The sequence below is a fragment of the Orcinus orca genome, chromosome 1 (genome assembly GCF_937001465.1).
Source record: "Orcinus orca chromosome 1, mOrcOrc1.1, whole genome shotgun sequence".
NCBI lineage: Eukaryota > Metazoa > Chordata > Mammalia > Artiodactyla > Delphinidae > Orcinus > Orcinus orca.
Genome location: NC_064559.1, coordinates 3785082 through 3803865, shown reverse-complemented (window position 1 = coordinate 3803865; position 18784 = coordinate 3785082). Strand labels below are relative to the sequence as shown.

General features: G+C 38.5%; 1 protein-coding gene across 2 annotated transcripts in view; it reads left to right on the top strand.

Annotated features, from left to right (window-relative positions):
- Positions 1-7073, top strand: part of PLD5 (phospholipase D family member 5) — a 489683-nt gene extending 482610 nt beyond the window's left edge. For both annotated transcript variants that reach the window (XM_004283493.4, XM_049713621.1), the window contains one exon: positions 5957-7073. In XM_004283493.4, coding sequence (XP_004283541.3) covers positions 5957-6204 — 248 coding nt within the window. In that variant the 3' untranslated portion in view covers positions 6205-7073. The remainder of the gene's footprint in view (positions 1-5956) is intronic.
- The last annotated feature ends 11711 nt before the right edge of the window (positions 7074-18784 follow it).

The window sequence follows — 18784 nt, the reverse complement described above, 5'->3', positions numbered from 1 at the left end:
TATGACAATAGTATTTTATTCATGTTGTCCCTCTCAGTGACCCAAGAGGTGGCATTTAGATTTTCTCATGTTCATCAATGCATGGAGAACAGAATGAAATGAGCTTCTTTTTAAACAAGTGGCAAAAGCAAACTCAAAGTTGTTTAGTCAAAAATGGGAACTTTTGCTTCAATATTGGGAAAAATAGGGGTGGATTAAGTTTTGGGCACAGTGGGATTTAAGGACTCAAATCTGAATATTCTACCTGCAGGGTTTACTTAAAGTAAGTTGTTAGGTGCACATTCAGCAGTGATATGTGCTTATATCCAAATGTTCTTTATAATGAATTAAGTAAGTGTACTGGAGTCAGACAAACCTTTTTTTGATTTCAAGCACTGAAACTTACAAGCTGGAAGACGGTAAAGTCACACAATCTCTCTGAGCCTCTGAGGAGCCTCTGTTTCCTTATCTTTAAAATAGGGATAACAGCACCCATCCTTTGGTGGTGGTATAAGGATTAAATGAGATAATATATGAGAAGCTCCCAACACTGTCACTGATCTCTCTGCCAGATTCCTACTAAATATTGATTCCTGACTCTCTCCCTTCTTCTTTCCCTGTAATGCATTTTTTAAAATAGACTTTTGTTTAAAAAACAGTTTTAAGTTCACAGCAGAACTGCAGAAGGCACAGGGATTTCCTATATACCCACCAACCCCACATGTGCACAGCCTCCCGCATTACCAACATCCTTCACCAGAGTGGTACATTTGTCACAACTGATGAACTTACATTGACACATGATTATCACCCAATATCCATTGTTTACATTAGGGTTCTCTCTTTGTGTTGTACATTCTGTGGATTTGGGCAAATGTATGAAGACATGTATCTGCTATTGTAGTATCACATAGAGTAGTTTCACTGCCCTAAAAATCCTCTGCGCTCCATCTATTTATCCCTCCCCCTACCCTGGCAACCACTGATTTCTTTTTTAACTAACTCCGTAGTGTTGTCTTTTTCAAAATATATGGTTGAAATTATATAGTGTGTAGACTTTTACGATTGGCTTCTTTCACTTAGTAATATGCATTTAAGGTTCTTCCATGTCTTTTCATGGCTCGATAGCTCATTTCTTTTTAGTGCTTAATAATATTCCATTGTCTGGAATATTATTTATTGATTCACACTTTATCCACTCATCTATTGAAGGGCACCTTGGTTGCTCCAAGTTTTGACAATTATGAATAAAGCTGCTATAAACATCCATGTGCATATTTTTGTGTGGACATAGGTTTTCAACTCCACTGGGTAAATACCATGGAGCATGATTACTGAATCATATGGTAAGAGCAAGTTTAGTTTTATGAGAGACTGCAAAATTGTCTGCCAAAGTGGACGTACCATTTTGCATTCCCACCAACAATGAGTGAGAGTTCCTGTTGCTCCACATCCTCACCAACCTTTGGTATTGTCAGTTCTGAATTTTGGCCATTCTAAAAGCTGTGTATGACACACATCTCATTGTTTCAGTTTTCATTTCCCTTTGACATATGATGTGGAGCATCTTTTCGTATGTGTATTTGCCATCTATCTTCTTAGGTGAGGTGTCTATTAAGGGCTTTTTAAACAGATTTTTAATTTTCTTACTGTTCATTTTTAAGAGTTCTTTGTATATTGTGGATAACAGTCTTTTATCAGATATGTCTTTTGCAAATATTTTCTCCCAGCCTGTGGTTTATCTTTGCATTCTCTTTCATAGAGCAGAAATTTTTAATTTTAATGAAGTCCAACTTATCAATTATTTCTTTCATGGATCATGCCTTTGGTGTTGTATCTAAAAAGTTATCACCAAAACCAAGGTCAGCCAGGTTTTCTCCTATGTTATCTTCTAGGAGTTTTGTAGTTGTGCATTTTACATTTAGGTATGATCACATTTTGAGTTACATTTTGTGAAGGGTGTAAGGTCTGTGTCTAGATTCTTTTTCTTTTGCATGTAGATGCCTAGTTCTTCTAGCATAGCTTGTTGACAGGACTGTTTTTGCTCCATTGTATCGCTTTTGCTCCTTTGTCATGATCAGTTGACTATATTTATGTGGGTCTATTTCTGGGTTCTTTATTATAATACATTTTTAAATGAGTACATTTTACACATAGCATTTTAGCAAAACATTAGTTCCCTAGAGTGAAGCATAGTTCTAATATAAAAATACTTAAAGAGCATAAAGAGGGAAAATTCATTGATAATTTAAATAATTATCAGCATATTCTGGAAATCTCTTAAGAAGTCACTCAGATACCTGCTGAGAATGCTGAATAAAGAAAAATCCACACTAGACCTTGCATGGAAATATAGTTCCATTAAATGTTCACAAGACTTACAGAAGAATCCTCAGACAGTATCATCTCTCTAATTTTGATCTGAGTACATTTGAGTCAAGCTTGGCAAAGTTGTCTGAAAGGTGGTTTGGTTATTTATATATTATATCCAGTGAGTTCACCTACACCCTCACAGGGTGTTCCTGAGGGTAGCACTACAGCTCTCCTGGCATCTGGGGCCTAAATGTGCATTCTAGAAGCTGAAATGGCAGTCTCAAAAAGAGCTGGGTAAAACTGCTTCCCAATTGAAAAATGACTGAAGCATATACATGATTTTGAGGCTTAGCCCAGCCATCAGGAAATAAAGGTAGGAAAACAATCACTCTGGTGTAGGAATGCCCTGTAGTCCTGTGAAAGATGCCTAGGGCTATGATTCCTGAGAACAGACTAATTGAAACTTTTGAGAATCAATAAAGATGGAGGATCTTGGCTCCATCCATTGTATCAAAGGAAAGAAGCTGAATTTCACAGAATGAGACTTCATAATCTTGTCACTTCTCTCCCATCATCATTCCCTCTCTCCATGCTTCCCCCAAAGGATATGTGTTTCCTTCAGAGAGTGAAGTCTGCAAATGAATGGAGCAGAGATCTCAGTGTGGCCTGATGCTCCAGCCCTGGGGGCTGATGACGTCTAGGGTGAAGAGCACATTTAGCACAAAGCGAGTACACCAGTGTGGGCTTCGGAGTCAGACCTGGCTTTGAACCTCAACTGTGGGACTTTTTCACTTCCACCTTGGACAAATTACTTAACCTTTCTGAGCCTTAATTTCCTCATCAATACAGTGAAGTTAATATTGTCACCTCATAGGATTGCAGTGAATATTGAAGGAGATAATGTTATGATAGCTCATAAAAAATTACTGCCCTTGGTCTAATGCCTTGCACTTAATCATAAGATGAGATTTTAGTGTCTTATCAAGAAGTCTTTGAAAAGTGTGCTGTCTTCTGTTTATGGAATGAATAGAAGGTGCCACCTACCAGCAGTTTCCAGAATAACTCTCAACCTGCAGTAGCTACAAATCCTCTGTTTAGAGGTTCAAGCTGGTGTTCACCTGGCACTGAGCATTTGCACAAAGCCGGAGCCTCTGAGCATGGCCACATGTCTGAGAGCACATGGTTGGGAACACAGCAACAGCAAAAGGAGTCTCTGTGCAGAGACTCTAACACAGTATTACAAACCACTTAGCAAGCAGTTTGCTAATTTATAGCAATAAAATTCAGTCAAAACTATGTCTATCATGAAGTCATTGACAGCATCATTGTAGTGTTTGTGTGGGTTGGGGTGAGATATAAAGAGAGAGAGAGGAGTTCCTTCTCTATGCTGATAATATTTGACTTAGAGGAATAAACTTAAGGAGTAAAATGAGGGGCAAGGGAACCACCTTCCAATATTCCAGGCAGTGCCATATGGAAAAGGGAGTTGATATGTGCAGGGGGGGCTCCAGAGAGTAGAGGAGGGCCAAAGAATGAGAGCTATAAAGGAACAGATATTAGCTTTCCCTACAGATGTCCCTTCTCCCAGCAGCTTCTCCCACAGGTGACTGCAGGGCCTTGGGTCGAGGATGCCCAGGGACCATGATCTCAGCATCTTTCAGCAAATATTCCTGCAGGATGCCTGAGGAGCCACTGAGGGAATGGAAAATCAAGCTCTATGCTTAAAAGCCTTCAGTTCCCTTATGGAACCAGCTCTGAACCAAAGAGGATGGTGGTAATTTATTAGATAATTTTGTCAGTCTTGACATGGGTAAATTTTTATTAGAATGATTCTTCATTTATAGTATTGAAGATAGTTCATGGAGTCTACAGACCTGGGTTGACCATTGATTAACGATGTGAAGCTGGGCAAATTTATTCACCTCTTTGAGCCTCACAGCCCTCTTCTGTCAAGTGAGCATAAATCCTACCAACCATATGAGATAATGTATGCAAATAGAAAGCATAGTGCTTTGCTCATATTAGGCACTGACTAACTGATAGTTCCTCTGCCCTCTACATTCCTTATGTCCCGACCTCATTCCTGACTCTTCCCCTTCACGCTCTAAGATCCTCATCAGATCTTTTTTGTGCATAAATATGTTATATTCCCTATGGAATTAGTTTCCTAATTGATAGGTTTCTGTGCCTTTCTTATTATTCAGTGAAATGCTCTCTTCCTGACACATCTAGTCAGAATTAGAAATTGCTTTCTCCTGCCCTCATGGCATAGTATACATACATCTCTTGTACCATCTCATATGCCTTGTATTATACTTTTTGTGTTTTCCTCCCGGACTCCTCGAAGGCAGAGACTGTGATTTTAAGTTTTATATCATGGCCCCTAATATAGTACCTGGTAGACATTGTATACTCAGTAAATATGCGTAAATGAAGACAAAGAAAAGCAAAGAAATAAATGGTGCTATACCCTCCTGAGAGTACCTTTGCTCTCCTACTGGAACTCTCTCCCCATTGGATACCAAAGACGAGAGATTCATCTGGGAGTTTTGGGTAGTCTGGTCCTTTTATCTACTCCCACTTTGAAAATGGACTACATGCAAGTCGCATAGACATGATTATCCCTTTCTGGGGTGGATCCCAGCCTTACTACCTATTATCGGCCCCCCAAAATTAGTATGTTGAAGTCCTAACCCCAGTACCTCAGAATTTGACCTTATTTGGAGACAGGGTCTTTACAGGGGAAATCAAGTTAAGGTGAGGTCATTAGGCTGGTTTCTCATCCAGTTTGGTTGCTGTCCTTATAAAAAGGGGAAATTTGGACATAGAGATGTGTGTAGAGGGGAGATGATGTGAAGAGACACAAGGAGGAGATGGCCATCTATAAGCCAAGGAGAGAGGTCTGGCACAGATCCTGCTTTCACAGCCCTCAGAAGGAACCAGTCTGCCAACATCTTGATCTTAGACTTTTAGCCTCCAGAACTGTGAGACAATACATTTCTGTTGTTTAAGCTCCCAGTCTGTTGTGCTTTGTGATGGCAGACCTAGCAAACTAATATAGCACCTATACCAGCAGTCACTCTGGGGAGCCTGCTGTCACAGCAACTGCCCTGATTCCTAGGCTGAGAAGCCTGATCCTGGAACTGGGAATGACTTACCACCCAAGCAAGGAGTGTTTTGTGTGTTTAGTTAAAAACTGATTCTCCTTCTCTGGCTTCAGCTTTTTCTTTGATGTGAAAGCTTCTGAGCATTATAATTAGAATCTCTCATTTGTACGTATGGATTACATGTTGTCTCTTTGAGAAGGTAGTAATTGTTCACAGGATTTTTAAGTGTATTCCTATATATTTTAAATGTTGCTGTATTTAGTGTGCCTTGTGAATGTCAATAAGAAATAACATTTACCAAAAAAGAACATCAGATTTCCTGTTTTGAGTTTCAAGTTGAGCAAAGCTGAAGAAAATGCCAAAATAATATGCAAATATTAATATGCCATATGTAAGCCTTCTTGGATTTCTTTTTATGAGCTGTCAACACAATTCAGTCTCCCTGTCACTATTCCCGGGTATTTTTTTTTAATAGAATCTGCTCTATATTTCTTTAAATGGAGAATATTCCCTGGTGGATCTTAACTCTTTACCATCATTTCCTTTGTCTTTTGCAGGAAATTTTGACTGGGTAGGGAATGATTTTACCCAGAATGCTGGCACAGGCCTTGTTATCAACCAAGCAGATGTGAGAAACAACACAAGCATCATTAAGCAACTTAAGGATGTATTTGAAAGGGACTGGTACTCGCCCTATGCCAGAACCTTGCAGCCCACCAAGCAGCCGAACTGCTCAAGCCTCTTCAAACTCAGACCCTCCTCAAATAAAACTGTCACCTACAACGCAAGTGGAAAGGACCCCTAGAGTGTATAGTCTGAATGAACAAACTTACAAGACACCTTATATTTCACATTTATACAAAAAAGACCTGAGGAGAGAAAAATAATTTAATATGTCTTTTTTAGGGAAAAAGCACACAAAAAATATTCTCTGAATGACATGTAATATCTTATCTAACAATATCTTAGCTGCGTGTACACTAAATTTAAGACTTTTGTATTTGTTACTTCTGACAGGGAATGTCATTTTGGCTTGAAAGTTAGTTTTTACGTTTGCATACAAATTTTAAGACTTTGATGCCTCTTCCTTTCTAGTTTTAGAACTTTTTCTGCTGACCACCTGGTCAGTTCTTAGGAAGCTTAGCATGTGGTAAGCTCTTTTATACCATTCTGAGAACTACTGACTTAGAGAGGAGAGTGAGGATTTTGCCCTGGAGAAGAGACTGATTGAACCAAATATTTTTCCTTGAAAACCATTTCCAAGACCTATATAGTCATGTAAGCATGAACAACTTACATCTCATGCCCATCTTCAACACAGTTGAAAAATACCCTTTTTGCCTCCTTCTGCATTTTTTCCAATACCATAGCTTTTATTTTCTATCACTTTCTCTTCTCACAAAATATTATATAGCATCCCTATATTCACCTAAACATTAGCTCCAAGTGCGATTGTATCTTTTATATGTATGAATTGTTCAGAATGGATGCAAAATGTAAAGAGCAGTCTTTAATTTTCACTTTCAACTGCATTTTCCCTACCGAATTGATATTTTAAAACCACAGCCAACAATGTGTATCCTTTCTCTCAAACTCAGAAAAATTATGTAGCCACCTGCTAATATCCAGCAAGCTATTAAGTCTGCATTATAAGAATAAAGTAGTTTTTCACATTTTTGTTTAGTTTATGGTGTTTATAAGTGGATTTTAATTTCTTTAGAATCCTTATGCAGTTAAGAGTATGCCAGCAAGCATTTATAGAGCTATTTAATATACCTTCTGCTATTTAATATACCAAATGCTTTTCAGAGAAATGCAATTTAAATACTGTGCTTAACATATTTTACTAAGAAACAAAAATATTGGATTATTGTTCTATGATGTCCTTGTGTGTTGTTGTTTTATATCTATACAATATATAACCCTATATTAATGGAGACTTGCTACACTAGAGAGAGGCGTGGCCTCTGCAGAACCCAGAGCAGGTGCCCTTCAGGACGTCTAGTCGTAATGTTGCTCCTGACTCTCCCTGGCCTGGGAACAGAGTCCTGTACTTCTTGGCCTCAGGTTTCTACTGGTAATGTAGGGACAGTAATAATCACCTACCTCGAAAGATGTTGTCACAGTAGAAAATATTTATAACTTGTTTTGAAATCAAAAGAACCTATATAAATGCTAAACATTATGAAGCATAATCTTTTTCTTGAAATAATGTTTGTGGTATCCTGATATAATCAATAACAGGTTCACCCAGAGAACTCACAAGGGAAAACAAATCCACAGCTTCCAGCTGCAAATATGGGTGAATACAGCAACGCAAAAGCCCTGCTGGAGATCTGGATTGTCATCGTTTTGATGGAACATTTTGTCGGGTCACTTTGGCATAAATAACATCAAAACAAAACTAGACCGTTTGCTTGGTGTTCTTCTTTAAGACTGGCATATACATGTGTTTTTAGAGCAAGAAAAAGCAATCTCAAATTTTTTTATATCTAGAGACTTGATTTCTAATATGCCAGAAAGAGTGATGTAGGAACCCACAAGTCTTGTCCAGTGGGTTTACTTGTTGGAAAATGGCTATTGTTGGTCATCTAGTGATACCATAACTTCCTTTCTTGTTGTTTCCAAGTGTTGCTTTACTGGATATCTAACCAGGCTGTGAAGAGAGTTGGACGAGAGATGTATTTTTTTTTTTAATTTTGTGTATTTATTTTTATTTTTGGCTGTGTTGGGTCTTCGTTTCTGTGCGTGGGCTTTCTCTAGTTGCGGCGAGTGGGGGCCACTCTTCATCGCGGTGCACGGGCCTCTCACTGTCGCCGCCTCTCTTGTTGTGGAGCACAAGCTCCAGGCGCGCAGGCTCAGCAGTTGTGGCTCACGGGCCCAGTTGCTCCGCGGCATGTGGGATCCTCCCAGACCAGGGCTCGAACCCGTGTCCCCTGCATTGGCAGGCAGATTCTCAGCCACTGCGCCACCAGGGAAGACCCGAGAGACGTATTTTTAAGAGTAACATGTTTTTATGAATGACTAAGGGATTCTTAATGAAATTCTGCATCAGTAATGGCCGGCCCATAAGACTCTAAATATTTACCATATGCCCATCCTTGTTTGAGTAGGAAGTTATCCTGTCAGTCATCTCAGTAAAGGTAGTTTTAATGATGATTAAAAAGAGAAAGTAAGCAAAATAGTTGACATGGAGACAAACAAACGTAATAATTTCACTCCTGGGCAAGGAAAAGCAACTGGGCTGAATTTGAAAAGGACATCTAAAGATTGGAGAGTCAGTTGCTTCCTTGTTCATTCCCAAGTTGCCTCCAGTATTTGTCATAGTCATGGGACAAGCACAGGCTTGGCATAATGGCACCCCTTCACTGTTGCTATCTTTTGCATATGACAGGAGAAGAGAATTTTGTCCTTTATGAAATGACCATTATTGCCTTTTCCCTCTGAGCCCCATCAAAAAGGTAGCTCCAGGAACTGTGTCCAGGATTTTCTGCCATGCACCACCAGCAGCAGAACCCTAACTGGCCAAGCAGGCCACCTCCTCAGGGTGGTCCAGTCAGCAGCAACCAGGCCCCTGTTTCCAGGAAGCAAAGTTAACCTTCAGTGGCAGCCAGGAAAACAGCCCCTGTTCAGAAAGTGTCATAAAAATGGGTTCATGTCTCCCAAGAGAAAATTTACTTCTGCAGAACTTTCTCATTGAGTGCTTTGTCTACCCCTCTATAAGTATTCTTCCTCTCTTTTATACTTTGTGCCTGTGCTAAATAGACTACCAACTTCCATCTTCCCCCACCAACAAACAACCCCGGAATTATTTCCCAAGAGGAAAAGAAAGCAAAACAAAAGCACTTTAATTCAAGACTATCTATCTGATAGATATCCATGTCAGAAATTATGAGGAGGGTGACTACTAACATCCATTTTTTTCTCCATAAACATTCCAGGAATTATTTCCCAAGGGGGAAAAAAGGGAAGCAGGCACAATTTGAGACCATATTTTAGGTTTCTGTGCTGCTAGCATTAACCTAGTGCCTTTTTGGTTCTCAAGCATTGATTTAAAATAGTGATTCACTATATTAGAATACTTCTGTTTACTGTGGATCCAGTAGACCTTCTGATGGACCTTCCGGTTGAAAACTTGCATATGAGTGTCAATAGGTTCTATGCAGCCTGCCGTCCTCCCAAACCACACAACTTTGATCACTCCCAAATCAAATCGTTGACACACACTGTCAAATATCAATACTGTTGACCTCCACTGCACTGCCACTGGCCACTAGTATATCCGATAATTGAATCACAGCTTATCAAACCACTGGAGAGGAAGTGGAACATTCTGGGTTCTATCCATGCTCTATAAATGCCACACTTTGAGTACCTGAAAATGATAGAAACAAGGCACACTGAAAATGTCCCTACTGTCTCTAAAGCACTTTGTAAAGAGATGCTTCATGGACTTCCAAAGTCTGGTGGAACAGAATAAATCTAACATCTTTAAAAAGTCAAAGCGCACTAAGTAAATGAAAGGGCTGTGGGAAAGCTTTGCGTCTGTGTAGCTCTGGGCACCACTTTTCCCATTTGGACTGTGTTTGTGCTGCTGTTTGTCTCTTTGTCTCATTTCTGATTGGGTTCTTGGTGAGATGGGTCTGATCATAGTTTTGTTTGATCTTACCCCTTGAAAACTGTGTTTTCTTACTGCAGTTACTGGTTTGTTAAAAGTGCCTTGCTGAACCTGGAACTGACAGAAGCTCATTTTCCGCCAGCCTACGGCTATCCTCAAGTGACTTTGATTCATTCTGAGTTTTGTTTGTTTTTAGAAACTTTTATTGAGATAAATTACAGGTGGAAAAACTAAAAAGACTATAAGAATTTCTTGATAAGATCAGACCCAGAGCCATCTGTCTCAGGAATTCTATCCCAGAATCTGCCTTTTTTTTTTTTTCATATGTGTACCACTTATGTGAGTTTCTCTGTCCAAAAATCATTTCGTTAGTTTCAAAATTTAAGGAATGTAAAAAGCTACCTTCACTCTCAGTAGAGCAGTTATCTTCTGTAATGAAAGATACTTTGCTATGGGTTATTCAAACTCAGAGCCTTATAAACAGCCCCATATATTGTGGATGAATGTTCGATTCTTTGGTTTACTGTACTTATTCTCAATGAACTGGTGCAGTTTATTATAAGCATTTTGAAGGAGAAATTATCATAATGTCCATTTGGCCTAAGGTACATTGGATAAATTAATCCATATTCAGCATTTTTCCATTCACTGTGATTTAACATCTTTGCTTTCCTTTTTACATGTCAGTAACCAAATAGCAGTTTATTATTTTTATGTTATTGATTTAAATTCATGGAAGCTTTTTAATAGTCCTGAAGTCAACCCCAGTTCATAGCCTACCTTTCATATTTGAGAGAATTCCTACCATTGGCTGAATTATAAAGATACTGTGTTTTACGGTGACTAGATAGGTATACTACAGAAGTTTCCTGAAATTGTAAAAAAATTTTCTTATTTTTGACCCATTAGCAGTCTTGTACTTAGAGTTCTAAAAAAGGTTACTGATCACTTATGCTTCTTTTGGCAATTTTATGAAAAGAAAGATGAGATTTAATAGGTTATTTTGCATTTTCTTTTGTTATGTTCAACTACTAAACTACTAATTCTGTTACAAAAGAGACCTTGAATTTTTAATGCTTCTTTATGTAAATAGGATAAAGTTGTGCTGGACATATCTATATTATTAACTTAAAGATCCCTAAATAAATTGGTGTTTTTAAAGGGCTAAATTTAGGAGCATCATTAAAATTCTTAAACCCTTTCATATAAGCAAATGCTCAATATTTTCAGAAGTAAATGTTATATGTTTTTTTCATTCTGTAAGATGAGGCATTTATGTTTCTCCTCAGCTTGATCTCAGAAACAAACGATCTCTCATCAGTACCCAGCTGTACTTTATGTACTGAATGATGTGAACACAGCTGACCTGGTGTCTACAGTCCCACCATTTTGTATATTTGCCCAAGAAGGCATCATTGTAACAGTATTCCTTTTTCTATTTTTTAAAAAGGAGTTTGTTTCCAATAGGCACGGGTTTTGAATAAATAAATGAACTTTTTTAAAATGAAGAAATCATTGCAGTGACCAGGCTCTACACTTGGGCCCAGTGACAGAAAAGGCCTTTGTGGATGGAGTTCAGCTACCTCCTGTACTTACCTACCACACTATTCTTTCCAGGCACAAATCATAATCAGATACACCTGGTGTCTGCTCAGCAAACCCATATTGAATCTCGGGTTTACAGGATACCTTGGAAGCCATCCAAACCAACTCCTCCTAGATGCAGACAATAAGGTCACCTTTTATATAGAAATTTTTAAATAATAAAATAGCTAACTAAAATCACCTATTTTTTACTATCACTATGCATCAGCAATTCTAAACAATGTCAGGACAAAATACTCCTCCTTGAGGAAAAAAATATATTGGTCTAAGTTCTAACCAACTGACTACATCTAGGGGGTACAGCTCCCACTGCCCTGCTCTTTGTATACTACTGTTATGAGTGACACTCTTTTCTCAATTTCTGGTAATGGGTAAAAAGAAAAAAATTATTGCCACAAATCCCAAGCAGAAAATGTGTTTATTCACTTATTCAACAAATCTTTAAAATCCTGTGTTACACTGCAAGTTCTGTGCTGAATGCTGGGCATCTCAAGATGAATAAGATAGTTCCTCTCAGGTTTTAGGGGGGAAAAAAAAGAAAAAATAGTAAAATGCTATATTTAAAACTTTAAGAATGTTTCCCTTCCTACAATAATCAAGTAGGTAGTACTGCTCAATCCATCTGCATAAAACTAGAAAAGCTGGAAAAAATATTTGATACCACATTTGTTTGAATGCATAAGAGATATACCAAAGCAAGGAGGAAAATTGCATGGTCAGGAACTGAGAGAGAAATGCCTAGAAGTGAATCAATTTGCAGCCAGTTTTCCTCAGAGGCATTCTGCTGATTCCAAAAGCACAGATGCTGAGCAGAACTTTCAAAAGGCTCAAGGGTTTAGAAATACAGTATTGGAAATCAGATCCACTAAGGAACATGGGCCCTTAAAAGCCCCAGGTTTGGGGTTGGGACTCTAAAGGATAATACACAGGAGTAAGGATGAATTGGAAACAGAGAAGCCCTATCAGGTAGCTTCAAATCATTTTTCTCTCTGAATTCAGATGATTTGGGTTGTTGTTGCTCCTAGCTTAGCCACCTTCATTTTAAAAACAATGAAAGACATGAACCCATAAATTCAAGACTTTTATGAATCCCAAGAAGGATAAATACAAAGAAAACCACTCCAAAGCACATTATAATAAAACACCTAAATACCAAGGGCAATGAAATTAGACAGACTTTTTTTAAAAACAACATATTACCTATAAAGAAATAACAATAAGAATGGTGGTTGCTTTCTCAACAGAAACAACAGAATCCAGAAAAGAGTGGAATAAACAATAAATTCAAAGTGCTGAAAGAGCTGTCAACCTAGAATTCTCTACACAGGAAAAAATGTTCTCAAAGAATGATGATTGAAATAATCTTCTGGCAACAAAAGTGAGGCTTTTGTCCCTCACCAAAGGAAACACTAAAGGGTCTTCTTCATGCAGAAGGCAAATGAACCCAGAGGGAAGCTCAGAGATGCAAAACAACAATGAAAATTAACAGAAAGAGTTAATATGTGGGATCATCCAAACAAATTTGCACTCTATAGATAAATATTTTTTATAGCTTAATGTAAAAATATTTGGATATAGAGAGAATTAAAACACATACCAACAATGAAATACAAGTTGGTGAGCAGTGGTAGGTGAGGAGTAATGTAGCTAAATGGTTCTAAGGGCCTTGTATTGTCCAGGAAAAATGAGAGTATTTATTTATCTTAGATTTTAGTAAGTCTAGAATGCATGTTATAATCTCTAGGGTTATCCTTAAATAAATAATAAAAGAATGTATAACCAATAAGCTAATGAATGGGAGGGGAAACATTTGAAAAATAATTCACAAGAAAGCAACAATAGAGAGACAAAGAAGCACAGAACAGGCCAGACACATACAAAGCAATAATATGATGGTACATTAAAACAAAATTATACATAATCATCTTAATTTCCAATAGAATATATACCTACTCCATTTAAAAGATAAAGATTTTCTAACTGAATTAAAATAAAACCCAAACTCTATGCTGCTTCAAGAAGACTTACCTTAAATATAAGGACACCAAGAACTTGAAAATTAAGAGATGGAAAAATAATGCATATTCAAATTCTATGTTAATATCAAATAAAGGAGATATTAAATATTATTAAAGATAAAGAATGGTATTTCAGAGTTTTGAGCAGTTACATTTACAAGAAAGATATAAAAGCTGTAATTTTAGTATAACCGCAACATAACCTTAAAATACATAAAGCAAAAATTGACAGAAATAAAAGGAGAACTGAGCAAATCTACACTCACTGAGGGAAAATTTTAAATATCTCTTAGTAATTGATAGAACTAGGTAAAATATTAGTAATGATGGGGAAGATTTGGTAAGGTTTGGGAAGATTAACAAAGTTGGTCTAATGACATATATTACACATGACAACGAGTAAGTGGAGAACACATTCTTTTTATTATATTATTGAAATGTAGTTGATGTAAAATATTATGTTAGTTTCAGGTGCAATACATAGTGATTTAATATTTTCATACAGGAGATTGGTTCAAGATGGCAGAGTCGAAGGACATGTGCTCACTCCCTCTTGTGAGAGCACCGGCATCACAACTAACTGCTGAACAATCATCGACAGGAAGACACTGGAACTCACCAGAAAAGATACTCCACATACAAAGACAAAGGAGAAGCCACAATGAGATGGTAGGAGGGACACAATCACAATAAAGTCAAATCCCATACCCACTGGATGGGTGACTCAGAAACTGGAGAACAGCCTTACAATAGAAGTCCAGCCACTGGAGTGAAGGTTCTGAGCTCCACCTCAGGCTTCCCAACCTGGGGTCCGGCAATGGGAGGAGGACTTCCCAGAGAATCAGACTTTGAAGGCTAGTGGGATTTGATTGCAAGACTTCCACAGGACTGGGGGAAACAGAGACTCCATTCTTGGAGGGCACACACAAAGTAGTGTGTGCATCAGGACTGAGAGGGAAGGAGCAGTGACCCCAGGGGATACTGTACCAGACCAACCTGCTAGTGTTGGAGGGTTTCCTGTAGAGGCAACGGTTGGCTGTGGCTCACCGTGGGGACAAGGACACTGGCAGCAGAAGTTCTGGGAAGTACTCCTTGGCATGAGCCCTCCTGGAGTCCACCATTAGCTCCACCAAAGAGCTTGTAGCCTCCAGTGTTGTGTCACCTCAGGCCAAACAACCAACAGGGAGGGAGCTCAGCCCCACCCATCAGCAGACAAGCAGATTAAAGTTTTACTGAACTCTGCCCACCAGAACAACATCCAGTTCTACCCACCACCAGTCCCTCCCATCAAGAAGCTTGCACAAGCCTCTTAGAGAGCCTCATCTACCAGAGGGCAGACAGCAGAAGCAAGAAGAACTACAATCCTGCAGCCTGTGGGAAAGAAAAAACACATTCACAGAAAGATAGACAAAATGAAAAGGCAGAGGACTATGTACCAGATGAAGGAACAAGATAAAACCCCAGAAAAATAACTAAATGAAGTGGAGATAGGCAACCTTCCAGAAAAAGAATTCAGAATAACGATAGTGAAGGGAATCCAGGACATCAGAAAAAGAATGGAGGCAAAGATGCAAGAAATGTTTAACAAAGACCAAGAAGAATTAAAGAACGAACACATAGAAGAATTAAAGAACTGACAGAGAGAAACAATACAATAACTGAAATGAAAAATACACTAGAAGGAATCAATAGCAGAATAACTGAGGCAGAAGAATGGATAAGTGACCTGGAAGACAGAATGGTGGAATTCACTGCCACGAAACAGAATAAAGAAAAAAAAAAATGAAAAGAAATGAAGATCGCCTAAGAGACCTCTGGGACAACATTAAATGCAAGAACATTCACATTATAGGGGTCACAGAAGGAGAAGAGAGAGAGAAAGGACCTGAGAAAATATTTGAAGAGATTATAGTCAAAAACTTCCTTAACATGGGAAAGGAAATAGCCACCCATATCCAGGAAATGCAGAGTCCAAGGAGGGATAAACCCAAAGAGACACACACCAAGAAACATAGTAATCAAACTGACAAACATTAAAGAGAAAGAAAAATTATTGAAAGGAACAAGGGAAAAATGACAAATAATATACACAGGAACTCCCATAAGGTAACAACTGATTTCTCAGCAGAAACTCTACAAGCTTGAAGGGAGTGGCATGATATATTTAGAGTGATGAAAGGGAAGAACCTATTTATTTTTGACTGTGTTGGGTCTTCATTGTGTGTGTAGGCTTTCTCTAGTTGCGGTGAGTGAGGACTACTCTTCATTGCAGTGCGCAGGCTTCTCATTGTGTTGGCTTCTCTTGTTGTGGAGCATGAGCTCTACATGCATGAGCTTCAGGAATTGTGGCTCATGGGCTCTAGGGCGCAGGCTCTGTAGTTGTGGCACACAGGCTTAATTGCTCCACAGCATGTGGACTCTTTCTGGACCAGGGCTTGAACCCATGCCCCCTGCGTTGGCAGGTGGATTCTTAACCACTGTGCCACCAGTGAAGTCCTGTTGAAAGATTTTTAATCATGGTTCAATTTCTTTACTTACGATTGGTCTGATCATATTTTCTATTTCTTCCTGGTTCAGTCTAGTAAGGTTATACTTTTCTAAGAATTTGTCCATTTCTTCCAGGTTGTCCATTTTATTGCTATAGAGTTTCTTGTAGTAGTCTCTTATGATGCTTTGTATTTCTGCAGTGTCTGTTGTAATGTCTCCTTTTCATTTCTGATTTTATTGATTTGAATCCTCTCCCTCTTTTTCTTGATGAGTCTGGATAAATGTTTATCAATTTTGTTTATCTTCTCAAAGAACAAGCTTTTAGTTTTATTAATCTGTGCTATTGTTTTCTTTGTTTCTATTTCATTTATTTCTGCTCTGATCTTTATGATTTCTTTCCTTCTGCTAACTTTGGGTTTTTGTTTGTTCTTCTTTAGTTCCTTATACATTCTTCTGCCTCAGTTATTCTGCTATTTATTCCTTCTAGTGTATTTTTCATTTCAGTTACTCTATTGTTCATCTCTGTTTGTTCGTTCTTTAATTCTTGTAGGTGTTTGTTAAACATTTCTTGCATCTTCTTGATCTTTACCTCTATTCTTTTTCTGATGTCCTGGATCACCTTCACTATCATTATTCTGAATTCTTTTTCTGGAAGGTTGCCTATCTCTACTTCATTTAGTTGTTTTTATGGGGTTTTAATGTGTTCCTTCATCTGGTACATAGCCTTCTGCCTTTTCATTTTGTCTATCTTGCTATGAATGTGGTTTTTATTCCACAGGCTGCAGGATTGTAGTTCTTCTTGCTTCTGCTGTCTACCCTCTGGTGGATGAGGCTATCTAAGAGGCTTGTGCAAGCTTCCTGATGGGACAGACTGGTGGTGGGTAGAGCTCAGTAAAATTTTAATCTGCTTGTCTGCTGATGGGTGGGACTGAGTTCCCTCCTTGGCCAGAGGCAACCCAGCACTGGAGGCTGCAAGCTCTTTGATGGGGCTCATGGCAGACTCTGAGGGCTCATTCCAAGGAGTACTTCCCAGAACTTCTGCTGCCAGTGTCCTTGTCCCCACGGTGAGCCACAGCCAACCGTTGCCTCTACAGGAAACCCTCCAACACTAGCAGGTTGGTCTGGTACAGTATCCCCTGGGGTCACTGCTCCTTCCCTCTCAGTCCTGATGCACACACTACTTTGTGTGTGCCCTCCAAGAATGGAGTCTCTGTTTCCCCCAGTCCTGTGGAAGTCTTGCAATCAAATCCCACTAGCCTTCAAAGTCTGATTCTCTGGGAAGTCCTCCTCCCATTGCCAGACCCCCAGGTTGGGAAACCTGAGGTGGAGCTCAGAACCTTCACTCCAGTGGCTGGACTTCTATTGTAAGGTTGTTCTCCAGTTTCTGAGTCACCCATCCAGTGGGTATGGGATTTGACTTTATTGTGATTGTGTCCCTCCTACCATCTCATTGTGGCTTCTCCTTTGTCTTTGTATGTGGAGTATCTTTTCTGGTGAGTTCCAGTGTCTTCCTGTCGATGATTGTTCAGCAGTTAGTTGTGATGCCGGTGTTCTCACAAGAGGGAGTGAGCACATGTCCTTCGACTCTGCCATCTTGAACCAATCTCCTGTATGAAAATATTAAATCACTATGTATTGCACCTGAAACTAACATAATATTTTACATCAACTACATTTCAATAATATAATAAAAAGAATGTGTGTTCTCCACTTACTGGCTGCCATGTGTAATATATGTCATTAGACTAACTTTGTTAATCTTCCCAAACCTTACCAAATCTTCCCCATCATTACTAATATTTTATCTAGTTCTATGAATTACTAACAGGTAGTTTAAAAAATTTCCCTCAGTGAGTGTAGATTTGTTCAGTTCTCCTTTTATTTCTGTGAATTTTTGATTTATGTATTTTGAGGCTATGTTACAGTTATACTAGAAGAAAGAAAGAAAGAAAGAAAGAAAGAAAGAAAGAAAGAAAGAAAGAAAGAAAGAAAGAAAGAAAGAAAGAAAGAAAGAAAGAAAGAAAGAAAGAAAGAAAGAAAGAAAATTTTCCAACAAACAAAAGTCCAAGACAAGATGGCTTCACATGTGAATTCTATCAAACATTTGAGAAGAGCTAACACCCATCCTTCGCAAGCTCTTCCAAAAAATTGCAGAGGTAGAAACACTCCTAAACTCGTTCTACGAGGCCACCATCACCCTGATACCAAACCCAGACAAAAATCCTAGAAAAAAAGAAAATTACAGACTAATATCACTGATGAATATAGATGCAAAGATCCTCAACAAAGTGCTAGCAAACAGAATCCAACAACACATTAAAAGGATCATACACCATGATCAAGTGGGATTTATCCCAGGGATGCAAGGATTCTTCAATATACACAAATTAATCAATGTGATACACCATATTAACAAATTGAGGAATAAAAACCATATGATCATCTCAATAGATGCAGAAAAATTTTGACAAAATTCAACACCCATTTATGTTAAAAATTCTCCACAAAGTGGCCATAGAGGGAACCTACCTCAACATAATAGAGGCCATATATGACAAACCCACAGCAAACATCATTCTCAGTGGTGAAAACCTGAAAGCATTTCCTCTAAGATCAGGAACAAGACAAGGATGTCCACTCTTGCCACTATTATTAAT